This window comes from Lagenorhynchus albirostris, chromosome 2 (genome assembly GCF_949774975.1).
Source record: "Lagenorhynchus albirostris chromosome 2, mLagAlb1.1, whole genome shotgun sequence".
Classification (NCBI taxonomy): domain Eukaryota; kingdom Metazoa; phylum Chordata; class Mammalia; order Artiodactyla; family Delphinidae; genus Lagenorhynchus; species Lagenorhynchus albirostris.
In genome coordinates this window covers 51,197,028-51,211,481 of record NC_083096.1, presented here as the reverse complement: position 1 = coordinate 51,211,481, position 14,454 = coordinate 51,197,028, and the positions used below count along the sequence as shown (strand labels likewise).

At 49.9% G+C, this 14,454-nt stretch overlaps 1 protein-coding gene across 1 annotated transcript; it reads right to left on the bottom strand.

Moving 5' to 3' along the window:
- Positions 1-327: 327 nt before the first annotated feature.
- On the bottom strand, positions 328-13,404 carry CLEC20A (C-type lectin domain containing 20A). The gene is given in 10 exon segments (XM_060141839.1): positions 328-408; positions 2,260-2,345; positions 3,276-3,474; positions 6,195-6,469; positions 6,687-7,052; positions 8,205-8,297; positions 9,412-9,777; positions 11,413-11,478; positions 13,018-13,125; positions 13,128-13,404. Coding segments are annotated over 10 exon segments (1,917 nt in total).
- Positions 13,405-14,454: the final 1,050 nt, after the last annotated feature.

Here is a 14,454-nt window from a genome sequence, read left to right as displayed (position 1 = left end):
CCTCTCTTAATTCCCCAATAGATTAATGTGGTTTGTTTCAGGATTTTTGTTGTCTAGTTGGGGTTTTTTGTTCTTGTTTGCTTGTAATTCTCGAGGTTATTTCCAAATACCCCCATCTTCTGCTTTCCTTCATTCTTTAAAACCCCAGGATGCAGGTCCCATAAGAAGTTTTCTTACAGTCTAAGTATAGGTCTGAAATTCCACCAGTTAGCCTCTTCACATATCTAGTGACTTCTACTTCTGTTTTACTATGAATTAAAAAAGTAAAATTCACTCAAAATCCAGAGAAAATTGTGTGAGGAGACTCCAGGTCACAGTAGACGTGTGCTATTTTTTGTTTACTTCAAAGCCAACCCATTTCAATCTGAATTGCTCATGACCTAATGTAAGCTTTAAGACTTCTTGGATCTGAAACATCAAAAAGAGAGAAACTGTTGTTGATGCTATCTTGTAACCTCCTAGTCATCTTAGCCCTTAACTGTCCACCCATCTACCCTTTATGTCCAGCCATACCCTTTATTTTTCTTAGCCTCCCTGGAGCTACCTGCCTTTTGTCGTTAGCACCTTCACCAATAGGAAAGTACAGAAATCAAGTTTGTTAGGTCACCACCACCACCCCCAGCACACAAAAAATGTTTAATGACAAAGGAGACTAAAATGACAATCAGGGATTCTCAGTCTTGACTGTTCATCAAAATCACTTGGGATCTTGAAAAAATCAGAGTAGAGATGCCCCTTTAGACCCACCATTGAACAATTAAATAGTATCTCTCTAAGGATTGGGCCAGGCTTTTTTTTTTTTTTTAACCTTCCCCACAGGATTCTAAGTTCAGATAGGGTTAACAACCACTAGTCCATATCTCTCTCTGAGCACTGTGTGAGTGTCTGTTACAATGTTTTCTCTGTTCCCATCCATGGAACTGGGATAAGTTGGCTGTAGGTGTTTTGTTTGCCTCCTATTTCAAATTTTATCAGTAAATGCTACTAAAGCTGATAATATACTCTACCTTGTCCCCACCAATTCCATCCTTTATATCTGTGAGGTAGAATCCTCTCCATTAATATGAGATAGCTATATTCCAACAAAAGTGACCAGAAGCTGGAACTCCCCATCTTGACCCCAATTTTCCCATTATTGGTTTTAATTTAAAATAAAAGGTAGATGGTTTCTGGTTTGGTAACCCACCCCTGCCAAAAAAAAAAACGGTTCTTGACTTTTGTAGACTTAGTACTCAGCACTGCAGTCTTATTACTTGAACTTTTACTAAAAAATTCATCAGATGCCAGATTGCATCATTTGCACCTGCTCTTCAACAGCAAAATGCACCGAAAGCTCTTCAGTTCCCTCCCCGCTACCTGGTAGGCATTTGTGCATGCATGCGGACGGGCGCGCGCACACACACACACACACACACACACACACACACACACACATACACACACACACACACACACACCTGTTCTTCCTAGAGACTTCAGTTTGTGAGATTTTAGAATGAATTGCCTGGGTGCTATTTCTTTGGCCTATGAGTCAATTGCAATAAGCTACCAGATTAATGCCCATCAGTTTCCTTGTCTGTAAAATTATGGTTTTGGCTAGATGGCCTATGAGGAACTCTCTAGCTCTGACATCTTATGATTATAATCTGATATCACTGAAAAATGTGCCTTTAGGTCATATTCAAAAATCAGCTTGAGGCTTTTGTCACAATATTTAGGAATAATTCTTCCTCTTCACAATCTCTCATCTCACAATACTTTAAAAAAAACAAGAGGGAAAAAAAAGCCTGGAACAAATGTATATTCAGAATAATAATAAGATAATAATAATAGCTAATATATATTGAGCACTTCCAATGTGCCAATTTGCTAAGCACTTTTTATGGAATATTTCATTTTGTCATAATACCAGTGATATGAGTTAGGTACTGTTGTTCCTAATTCATGAGGAAACTGAGGCTCAGAAAGATTAAGTTACTTGCTCAAGGTCACACAACTAATAAGCTCAAAGCCAAGACCCAAACTTAGGTCCTTCTGACTATGCTGTATTGATTTTTTTAAGAGCTCAGGAAAAAGGGAGAGAGTAAGAAAAGATCTGAGCACATGAACCAACCTGTCACCATGAGCCAGGATGGTGACAATGGGAACAGATGAGCTAATTTTCCAAAGCTTTTTCTCTTCCTGTATTGGCTTTGACAGTATCGCTTTGCATTGTCAAGTCACCTGACTGATCAAAATTAGAGGACAGAGAAGTCTCACCTCACTCAAAAATTGGTCTTTCATGTCTTCTGGGTGCATCAGAACTGGGATAAGAAAATCTGCTTTCAGGATTCCAAAGAGTTACCCTGAAAAAGGAAGTACTACCTGGCTCAGAGGAGATTATCTCGTAGCCATTTGAAAACTTCAAGTTCTTGGCAGTCGGGAGTGCCCCCTGGACACCATAGATGCTACATGGTGATTTAGGATTTCAAAAAGAAAGAAGAAACTGCTGGACAGAAAAATGCTCAGCCACAACCAGCTAGTGGCTGACAGGAAAGAGTCTCATGAGTGGAGTAACCACTGCTCCCCTCCCATATCCTGGCCACCCTCAGGCAATTATTTTCTTTTCTGTTTCCTCAGTATTTTCCTTCTTCCTTTTTTTTTCTTTTCTTTTCTTTTTTTTTTTTTTTTTTTTTTTGGCATGCCACGCAGCTTGCAGGATCTTAGTTCCCCAACCAGGGATCGATCCCTGGACTGCCAGGGAATTCTTGCTTCTTCCTTTTAATAAATCTGTTGAGTAAATGTCCCACACCATGCTGGAAATATTCACCTCTCCCCTGGACCCACATTTGTAAAGGCCAACTGTACCCCAGAAAACTCGTAAGTTCTCTGAGACTATAAACAGGCTCAGCCTTTGGCCACGAACGCTGTAATCACAGGAACTACAGCCTCATAATAGGACTACTCTATATCTGTACAGCATTTTACAGTTTATAAAGTACCTTTGCATAATTATCTCATTGGGTACTTGAAACAACCCTGTGATGTAGGCAGGGTCGTTTTTACTACATCCTTTTGCATATGAGAAAGAGGAGATTCTGAAGTAAGGAAACATGCCCCCGGAGCTTTCACAATCGCCAGGGAGCTAACCAACTCTAGGATCCTCATCCTTGTTCCCTTCCCATTTCAGGCTGTCTTTCACAAAAAGGTCTTGAGCGCCCTATGCTAAGGAGTGGCTGTCCAGATTTAACTGCCTGGTCGTTAAGAGTGGGAACTTGGTAACCAGAAGCAGTTACCTGGTTTTGGTGCTAGAGTGTTTTCTTTAGAATCTGGGTGATTAGATGAGCTCAAATGTTGGGCCTGAGTGGCAATAGCTGCATCTGTCGTATCAGTGCCACTCCTTTCACTGGTCACAGCTACAAGAGGGGAAAATAAAGGAGTTATTGCAAATACAGCCAGAAGCAAGGTGGTCTGAGATTGGTGACTGCCCCTGAGCTAGAAGACAGGCACGGGCAGCCACCATCCTGCAGAAACCATCCGGGGTGGGACGCTCAGTCCCTGCCAATCCTTCACTTACCTCCATAGGCTCATGTACCCGGTAGCTACAGCATCATCTCTCATAAAGTGTCTCTGATACCAGGATTTGTGGGGCTTAGCAATATTATAAGATATCTCCTCAGGAGTGAGTGTTTATTTTCAGCAGTTCCTACCCCAAGAGGCCCAGTGCCCTTATGTAGTCTGCTAGCTACACAGTGCCCCCACCATGGCACCCAGGAACCCCCAACCTCTCCATCAAGGGGTAGCACCTCAAACTCAAAGTACGTATTCCAAAACCAAGCTCAGCCTCCCCCAGCAGCCTTCTCACCCCCTTTATGGTGCCCATCTACTGAGACTCTCCAGCTGCTCCCTTACTCCCTCGCACTTGCTGTCACGTTCAGTCACCAAAGTCCTGTCAGTGCCTTGCAGATGTCTTTTTTTTTTAAATATGGAATATTTGAACCATATTGTTCTTGTGGTATATTACTGTAAAATATTTAAGCAAAAGTATCCCCTCCCCTGACCCAGGGACAACCACTATTAACAGTTTGCTATAGAATATCCTTCACACACTTGAATTTTTTAATTTGAATGCGTAGAGATCTACCTTATTCTCTTTAAAGGCTGCATAGTATTTCACTGAATGTACCGTAACTTATTTAATCAATCTGCTTTCAATGGACATTAGATTGCCTCCAGTTTTTCACTGTAATAAACAATGCTGCAACAAACAACCTGTGTGTGGAGGACACGTATATATGTGTATGTGCACCTTGTACTATTATTTCCTTAATAAATTTCCAAGGGTAGAATTTCTGTATGAAAGAGTATGCACATTTCGGAACTAACAGGCATTGCAAGAATGGTAGCACAAGTTTACTGTGCTATCCAGTGTCTGACAGTGCTGATTTTCTCACATTCTTATCAGCATTATCACCCCAGATCTTTGCCAAACTGCTAAGTTAAAACAAAGAACTTTTTAATGCATCTTGCTTTTAATTTGCACTGCTATGATTCAATGAACAAAGCTGAGCATTTTTTTAAATGTGTTTGTATTTATATTTCTTCAATTAATGTCACTTGCAAACGATGTAAAATCAGTTCCCTCATGTCCCTCCTTGCTCCACTGCTCCAGATCTGGCCTCGGTTCCACTCTCCCGGACCGTGCAAGTCTTTCCCCACACATACACTTCCTGTGTCTCCTCTCCAAAATGCCCTCTTCTTACTCCACCCAAAGCATTGTACATTTCTTCAGTGAAATAAATAAGTTTGTAAAATGCAGAAGCACAGAAAGGGGGAAACACTCATATTCTTGTTGCCTGAATTTAACCATTGTTAACATTTTCACACATTTCTTTACAATCTTCTTTTCCCAAGTATAGGTTGATGTTTCCTTTCAACATTATTGTGACTGTGTTATATGTATAATGTTGAATCATCTGTTTTCCTTTAGCATCCTGATACAGGCATTGCCCCATGTCATTAAAACCACCTTGCTTCTATTGACTACAGAGCTGACCATTTTGCTCACTTGCTAAAAACCTCTGATGGCTGTGCTGACTGCAGGATCCAGTCCTTCAGAATTTGGCCTCAGTCTACCTCTTTCCCCTCATCACTTGCCGCTTCCTTCCCGAATATGTGACCGACACTCCAGTCACATCAGACTGCTTGTCTTTCCCAGACCACACATTTCCACATCTACCTATCTTTGCCCATGCTGTTCCCTCTGCCAGGAAGAACCTTCTAGCCTTTGCTGCCTGATGAAATCCTCCATTACCTTTTGTCCAATTACCACCACCTTTCCAGGCAGAATAAATGAGTCATTTTCTTGCCAAGCCTCTTGGTTCACCCTTCTGCGGCAGCACTAATTAAACTGTCCTGGTTGTCTCTATTAGCCCCTATTAGACTAAGCTCTTTTAAAGACAGGAAGCAGGTCCTGCTCATCTTGGTATCCGCTGCCTTGTTCAAAACAGGTACTCAGGAAATGATTGTTGAATTAAATCATCTACCAGTGTGCAAAACACTATTCTAGGCCTGGGAAAGATATAAAGAGGCATAAAACAAAACAGCCCCTGCCCTGTGAGATTTCACAACCTTAATAATTCATAATTGTGATCATTCATAATCATTTGTAATTAATAAAATGAGACTGAGGCCAACCTTGTCTACTGAATAAGGTAAGGACAGATGGGAGACTGAATCACTAAACATTTCACTACTGAATTGAGACTAGAATAGTAATAACTACCATTCATTGATGCCAGGCACTGAAAGATAACTCTTGACATTTGGTGTTTCTCTTCACTTTAAAAATGAGAAAAATGAAGTTCGGAGAGGTTAGGAAGTTTGCCTAAGACCACACGGTAAGTAGAAGACCCAGCATTCCAACCCTTGACTGAAAGACTCCTCTAGCCAAAGATAGGTTTTTCTCCCCTAGATCGCCCCACCCTAAATTATTATGTAGGGGGAGGATGAGGGGGTGAACTGGCTCTAGGATCCCCCATGGAGTGATCTGGAATGCACCTGGGGCCGGGAGATGTGGCCCAGCACATACCCTCACCCCCTCAACCTCCCTGACTTGTGGCCGGGTAATGGAAACTAGGGCTTGGTCTCCCCAAAGGAAGACCCAGGCGCCAGGGCGGTGTCCCCAACCCCCAGCGACGCGAGTGGGCGGGCACCTGTCTCAGGCTCTGGCCGGCTGCCAGCGGTCTCGGGCGTGCGGCCTGGCTCGGAGCTACCGCGTCCTGGCGCGCCGTTGTTCTCTGAGGCCCAGCCGAGCTCCCTGAGCCGGAAGGCTCCGAGGTGCTCTCTTCCGTACCCAGAAGCTCGGCGCTGCGGGACCGGCTGGACGTGGCAGACCCGGGGGGCGCCGCCATCCCCGGCTGAGCCAAGGCCCCGCGGGTGGAGCCGGGCGAGGGGCCCGCTGCGCCCCCCGCGGCGTCCCGGGCCCGCCCTGGGTCACGGGGTCCTCCGGGGGCGCGGGGTCAGGAGCAGGCTTCGAGGCGGAGGCCAGAGGGGTCTCGGTCACTTCCTGGGGGACAGAGGGGCTCCCCAGGAGCGCGGAGCTCGAGGCTGGGGTCGGCGCGGAGGCCGGGGGCACGGGGCCGAAGGACGTATTCTGGGCGGTGACCGGCGGGGTCGAGGGCCCACCGTCGCGGACAGGGCCGTACCCAGGGATCTCGAGGTGGGTCGGAGGGCTCGGCGCCGCCGTCCCTTAGGTCTCCGGCGCCTCAGGGCCCGCGAAGGAGGCGGCGCGGGGGGCGGGGGTGGGCGGGGGCCGAGCTCGGCGGGCTCCGGGCTGACTAGCTGCGGGAGCCGCGCCGCCTCAGCCGGACCCTGCGCGGGGCCGGCGCTGGCCCCTACGCCAGAGAGAAGGCTTCCGTGGGGCCCGCTGCGCCGAGCGGCCGGGGAGGGGATGCGGGGTGGGGTGGGGGGGGACCGCGGTGCGCGGCGCGCGGTTTTTCCGCGCCCGGCCCTGCACACCCATCGCAGACAGGGCGAAGCAAGGAGGGCCTTCTGACCCCGCCAGGTGCGGCCTGGGCCAGGTGAGACCTCGATGGGAAGCAGAAGACAGGCTCTTCCCCCTCTTCTCAGCCTAATCTGTTGCCTCCAGGGGGAGGGCTGCGTTCCTTAGCAGCTCACAGGGACCCCACCCCTGCAGGACCCCGGCCTCCCCGCTCAGCGCTACGCACCCCGACCCCCTCCACTCCCTCTGCAACTTCGAAATCACCTCCTCCAGGAAATCCTCGTTTAATTACAGGAGCGGGGACAATCCCCTTCTCTGTGTCCCCACCATGCCTGTGACTACACAAGCAACACTGCCTGTCAGGAGCCCTCTTCCCAGTTGGCTGTCAGCTCCTTCAGAACAGGCCCTGCCTTTTCCTTGTGTCCCAGGAATGAATAAAGCTCTGTGCAACTATGAGCAAGCCCCCTAACTTCTCTGTGTCCTCAAAAAGGCAGTAATACCATTGTCAGATGTAGGAATCTGTAAAGATGCCAGGAGAACAGTGATTTCTGCCCTCAATTATCCTAGTTTGCTTCAGACCTCATGGGAAGCAAAAGGAGGCAATAGCTGTGAAGATGTTTCAGGAATTTAAAGATGCTGAAGGAACACTGTCACTGTCATTCCCAGCCATGTCCCCACAACTCATCTCTCATCTTCTCTCCTCCCAGAAAAGCCCCAAATTGAAAGGGATTTGGCCCTCTATTGCGCTTCCCTCTCTGGATGCTGAACCTCAGAGGCCTCTCTGATGATTTTTCCTCAGAAGTACTGCTCAGCTGGGCAGTGAGGGCGTCTTCCCGTCTGTCTCCCAGGCCAGGCCCTCATCACCTCACCTGAGAGACTGCACAACCTCACTTGGGTCCCCTGGCCCGGGAGCTGCAAGTCCAATGGTCCAGTTCAAGGAAGAAGGTTGATGGTGACCGAGTCCTCCTCCTCCAAACCCCAGCCGGCCCAGCAGAGGGGGGGACCCAGGGAAATCCCTCTCCATAAGTGGCCCATGGTCGCCACCCCGTTGGTTCACCTCTTTCCTGGCCCCTCCCTGGCCCTTTGGGGAGGATCCCATGGGACCCACCCTGTGCTGCTGCATCCAGGCTACCCTCTCCACTTCCTAGGCCCTGGAGACCCCAGAATCCAGCCAAGAACAGGCTCAAAGCACCCATAGAGAGCAGAAAACAGGGGAGGGTACTTGGCCTGGGCGTTGTCCCCATGGTCACTTCTGAGGAGGGTGTGAAGGAGAGCTGAGGGAGGGCTGCTGACTCCCGGTGTCCAATGGTGGGGTCTGCAAGAAAACACCACCGGTGAGTGTGAGGGCAGGGCTGATGAGGGGGGACACAGCACCCCCAGGTCTGCCACAGCCGACACGCCTGTGAGAGATCCCACCAGACACTGATGACCAGCCTCCCATCACAGGAGCCAAACTCAGGAGGGCCCCTGTCACAGGACAGGTATGTTCACAATCTTTATTCCTCACAACAAGGGAGGAACCATTGTTCCTATTTTACAGATAAGGATCATGATTCTCATCAAATCCAGAATACAAAAAGAAAACAGCCAAGAATAGGCAAATCCACAGAGACAGAAAGTAGATGAGTGGTTGCCAGGGCTGAGGGTGTGAGAGAATGGGGGGTCACTGCTAAAGGGTAAAGAGTCTCTTATTGGGGGTGATACAAATGTCTTAAAATTAGATAGTAGTGATGATTGTACCACCTGGGTATGTACTAAATCTCACTATACTGGCCACCTCAAAAGAGTGAATTTTAAAGGTACATGAATTATATCTCAATAAGGCTGATACAAACAAGAAGGAAAGAAGGAAGGGAGGAAAGAGAAGAGAGACGGAAATGACAAGGCAGGATGAAGTCTGTTGCTGAGGAGACGTTTCACACACAAGATCCAGAATAACCAGGTGGGCCTCTGGTTCCCATGTGACTGTGGTGACAACAACAGTGTCAGTAGCTAGTATCTTTTGGGTGCTTACTCTGTGCCAGGGTCTCTACTAGGTCCCTTATATTTATTCTCATTCATTCTTCAAAGCCATCTTATAAGGTGCGTCATCAATACCATTTTGTTTTTTCCACATGAGGGAAATGAGGCTCAGAGATGCCGCTCATCTTATTTCTAGCAAGTGATAAAGTCTGATTCCAAAGCCCACACTTTTAACCTCTTTATTGCGCAATAAGTAATTGCTGTTGCTACTTGCTAATGCCCTGAGGCTAGATGGAATTAGCCATTAAATCAAATTAAAACCTGTTCCAGAATAACTTTGCTCCCCTCAGAATCTATAAATACTTCCTTAGGTGTATCCTCACCACCTCCGGCTGCCAAGAAAACTGGTTTCCCATCCCAGCCTAGCCTTGGTGGGTCAAGGGGCAGCGGGGACGACTGTCACGCACCATGGAAGCAGATGAAGGGTTTCAGGGAAAAGCAGGCCACTGCAGAAATTCTGGCGGAGAAGCTCCAGTAGCTGCGGAGACCCGCACATAGTCCTGCCCCAAACTCAGGCACCTGCAGCCAGGTCGGGACGCTGGCACCCACGTCACTGGAGCATCTCAGAGACCCAGAGGCCGCACTGAAGTAGAGGCCAATCCAGGCCTCAGTCTAACTCGTGATGGATTTCAAGGCCTCCTTGTCTGTCTCCTCAGTCACTGTCTGCAGGTCAGCCAGGTCTGTGCGGTGTCTGCGGCAGTACCTCACAGCTGCCAGCCACTTCCTTTCTTGGTCACATTGCTTGAAGTTCAGATTGCCAATCTGAACCTCAGCTGCGGGCAAAGAATGTAGAGACCACAGGCTTGAGGTCCAGGATCTCTGCCTGCTCAGCCCTCATCGCCCCCAGGACAGAGCCCTGGTTTGGGCCCTGCCCTTGTTCCCCATCCTCAGGAGTTAGGTTTGATCAAACCCACAAGTCTATAGGCAGACTAAATACCAGACTGGGAGAGTGAATGAGCTATCATAGCAGCAGCTGGGGGAAAGACCATTCATTAGGAAAGGCAGGGGTTAAGAACTCTCCTCTTGGCTGTATGGCCTTACAAGTCAAGTCTAAGCCTCAATTTCTCCATCTGTACAACAGGGATAATAATAGTACCTAAATGTATTTCGTTTAAAGGATTAAATGAAACCACGTATACAAATATTAAACACTCAATTAAATGGTAGGGTTAAACTTTGCAGGGAGGTGATGAGGGAGATGGGACGATCCTGGTCTGGAATCAGCCTCATTTGTGGTTTCCAGGGCCTGTGCCTGCCGCATGGGCTCTCAGGAGGCTCCCGGCTGAGGCAGGATAGAGGGAGTGTGTGATAGTCTCAGGCTCACACCATCAGGAGAGCCAGGGACGAGAGGTGAGCCTGGCGAGGGGCACACCTGCTGGTCAGTGGCCCTGACTTCTGGTGGAGCTCAGACCAAGACTCAGCCTCTCACAGCCTCTACCTCCAGCCCCCGCCTGCCCTGCCCCTGGTCAGGCCTGTCTCATCTGCCCACACAAGCATCTGTGATTCTAAACAAGGGAAGTTTGGAAAGGAGGTGCTTTGGCACCACCTGAGGGATTGATTCCAGAGACCCCTTAAAGGAAACGCCTGTGTTTGCAAAATTGGGAATCACATCCTCAAATAGGGCCTCCCAACCTCTCTGACACATGCCTGCTCACCAAAGCCCCATCAAGATTTGCCTATTTCCCTCATGTTCCCTATCTAAATTGGTCTTTTAAAGCTACCCTTTTTCAAGCACCTAGTCCTCGCCAGCCCTGAGCTTTGCATGTCGCACACGTCATCTTTTAAAATCCTCACTATAATCCTGAGACGCAGATGTTATTAACCTCATTTACGGAGGAGAAAAGGGAGACTCGGGGAGGTGATGACTTGCCCAAACTCATGCCTTATTAAGTGGCAAGACGAGATTCAAATGCGGGTCCGCCCTCCCCGGAAGCCTGTGCTATCTTCACTCCACAGCGCCATGTTCCACAATGAGCAGAAAACCAACTTTACAAAGCAGGCTGAGGAGTGAATTTCCTTTGAAGTGTCTCTAACCAGACACCAAGCAACGCTTTGTAAAATATCAGGGCAGTACTATCCCCCTCACCAGGTGGATGGGCCTGGACTGCGGAGAAATGCTACCCTTGCCCCCCACCCCCAAGCCGCTAAGGGTAGGGGCACCAGAAGACTGGGATGCAGCCTGGACTGGTTGGAGACCTTCCCCCCACCCCCCCAACCCGCTCCTCCCCTCCCCACCCCACCGCCCCCGGGGCCAGCTGAATAACAAAAGCATTGAGCCTCTGCTTGTGTGTCAGCCTGGGGGCCCGCAAAGCCAGGGGATCCCTGGGCCAGGCAGGGGTGGGGGAAGCCAGCTGGTCCAGGTGGACAAGTGCAAGGGAAGGCGGAGCCCTGGAGCCCTGGGTGTGTACCTGGCTTTGGAGAGGTGGTCAGGCTGAGAGCCGGTTCCAGGAGGGTGTGGGGCTCCAGGGCAGGATCTGTGAAACGGGCCACATGTTATGGGGCGGGAGTGCGGCTGCCCAGCGTGCTCTGTGGGCACCAGGGACCGCCAAGTTGAAGCCAGGAGAAACGTAGCTCCAGGGTAGAGAGGCTCCTTTGTTCCTATCTACGTGTAGTCCATAAATAGATATATCTATTGAGCACCCGCTGTGTGACAGACACTATCGTAGGCCCTGGAAAAATAGCAGGTATAAGACAAGCAAGATCTTTGTTCTTGAAGAGAATATGAGAAGGAGCCAGCCTTGCAAAGAGGTAGGAAGGAATACCCCGGGCAGAGCTAAGGTGGGAAGGGGCCACGTGTGTTTGAGGAGTGGAAAGCAGCCAGTGTGGCCAGGGAGAGAAATAGGAGATGAGGCCAAAGGCCTCAAGCAGGGCTGGGTTGGCTACAAAAAGGAAGTGATTCTAAGTGCTAAGGGAACCTACTGAATGTGTTTAAGCAAACTGGTCTGATTTACATTTTTAAGAGTTCACTCTGTACAGAACAGACGGGAGTGGGCCGGGCAGACGCCACGGAGGGCTGTGCTGGTGTGTGGACCTGCAGAGCTGGAGAGAAGTGGATGCAGTTAGGACGCGTCTGGGTGGAGTCCAAAGACTCCAGGGGGAGTAGGGAGAGCCCCGCATACACAGCCCTTCCTTCAAGGGGGCTCCCATCCCCACCCCGGCACACTCACCACTCCTGGAAAAATTTCTTTTCTGGCTTGGGCATTGCCAGATCAAACCTAGGCTACCCTGGGCTACATTTCAAGGCCCCGTGACAGGCATGGTGTGCAGAGAATTGGGGACACGTCGGGGTGGTCCCCCATACCCCTATTTGAGGAGTTGGGGTGTGCCTGAGAGAAAAGCAGAAATTGGCACTTTTTATCAGGAACGTGCTGTCTATAACCATCCCCCGTGTGATCTCAGCACCTTTAAGACAAGGGTCAGTGGCATGGGCTGCCTGGGCAGAGAGGAGCCAGCCAGGGGGCAAGGATGGGGGGCTGTTCCCCAACAGCCGGCACCAGGTGCATTGAGTAAATGGCTCTTCTGCAGAGGGGCACCCACATACCTCCCCAAAGCAGGGGTTCTCCCAGAGAGTGGCTGTTCCACATTCCCCCAGTCCCGCGAGACAAAGCCACCCTGCACTTTAACGAGGAGAGAGACCTTGGACTCTGCTCTGGTTTCTGCACAGATGCAAATGGATCCCCAACCTGACTTTCCCATTTTCCTCCCTTTCTTTTTCCTCTTTCCCCAGATCCTTAATTGGCAGGAGGAGGGGACATAGTGGAACATTTCAGATTTTACTTTTTGACTACCCTGATTTACACCCGCTTCTCTGATGGAGCGTTTGGAATGAGGGACAGAAGAGATAGAAACTAAGGCGGCAGAGAAGGATGTAGCAAAAAAGCGTTAAGCTGATAGTTATCCTCTGAAAGCCTTGAGCCAGACCCAGGCTCGCTCACTCTCTCTCTCTCTCATTTACTCTTGAGAAGCAAAACCCTAGGAGGAAGACCAGGCCCAGAATATGACTCTGAACACACCGTAGTAGCAGATGAAGGGCTTCTGAGCAGTGCACGAGGCGGCCCCCAGGCTGGGGAAAATGGCTACTGAATACAGAGTGGCACAGAGACCCTCCTCGAAGACGGCGGCGAGCTCCACACTGGCACGCTGAAGGTGGAGCCGCTGGACCATCTCAGGCCCCCAAGGCGCACGTGGAAGAAGAGGCTGATCCAGGCCGCGGTGCTGCTGGTAAGGGAATAGAGGGTCTTGATGTTGCTCCCGTCGCTCATGCTCTGCAGGTCGGCCAGGTCTGTGCGGTGCTGCCGGCAGCACTCCAGGGCCTCAGACCAGCTCAGCTCCTCTTCCACCCTCCAGAAGGTCTTGCTCTCACTGGTCAGCTGCAGGGCTGGGGCGGGAGAGATTGTCATCGTGTGGCTGCCCCTACCCTACTCCCAAATCCCGGGTGTTCAACCGCACCACAGGCAGCCTCCCCAGCCTCCCCTAACCCACTCCACCCCTCACCTCCCGCCCTCCACTTGCACAGCTCCACAGCTCTGCTTCCAGGCTTCTGCACAAGCTGCTCTCTTGGCCTGAAAGACTGGCCATCCTCACCTGCGCCCTCGATCCCCCATTCTCCCATTTCTCATCTCCCCCTTCCCTCTGCCCCATCCTGGGCAGGCTCCCTTCCTATGAGCCACAATGTACCTTTGTTAATGCTTAGCAACAGTAGAAAGTGTTTACTGAGCACTCACCAGGTGCGATTAGCTCACTGAATCCTTTCCAACAACTAACTCCCTAGGATAGACATCACCATGACTGTTTTACAAATTAAAAAACCAAGTCACTGAGAGTTAAGTGACTTAGCCAAGGCCACTCAGTGGAAAGGGGTAGAACCAGGGCCCAGGGACCGTGGGCAAGGCCCTTAGACAGAGCATGGTTTTGCCCTGATGCAGGTGTCACAGGCTCATAACTGCGGCTGCACATTAGAATCACCTGGGGAACTTTTCCAATACGCCAATGCCCAAGACGCCCAACGGCAAGGATCTGAATCTCTTGCTGGGACTAGCATTAGAATTTGTTTAAAGTCCCTGGGGAAAAGGACCTTTTCCACCACCAGGTCCAGGCAGCTTGGGCGCAAAGAACCAGCCTTATTCGTCATTATATTCCCAGTGCCCAGCACATCAGAGGGGCTGGGTGTATTGAAAATGAATGAATGAGTGAACGAATGAGCATAGACTTCTCCCGGGAACCGACCCGAACCCCAGGAACTCAATGTTCACTTCCTTCCTTCCTTAATCCACAAAAATAAGGGCTGGTTAAGGACTGCTCTGCTCAGGGTCTTGGGGTGGGAGAGGGGGGCGTCCAGCCTCAAGCCAGAGCCCTAGGAGAGCAAAATAAGACTGAAAAACCGGGCACACAGAGGGGCAAGTATGTGCACAATGGGGGAGGACACGGGAAAGGCCTGATGAGGTGCCTGC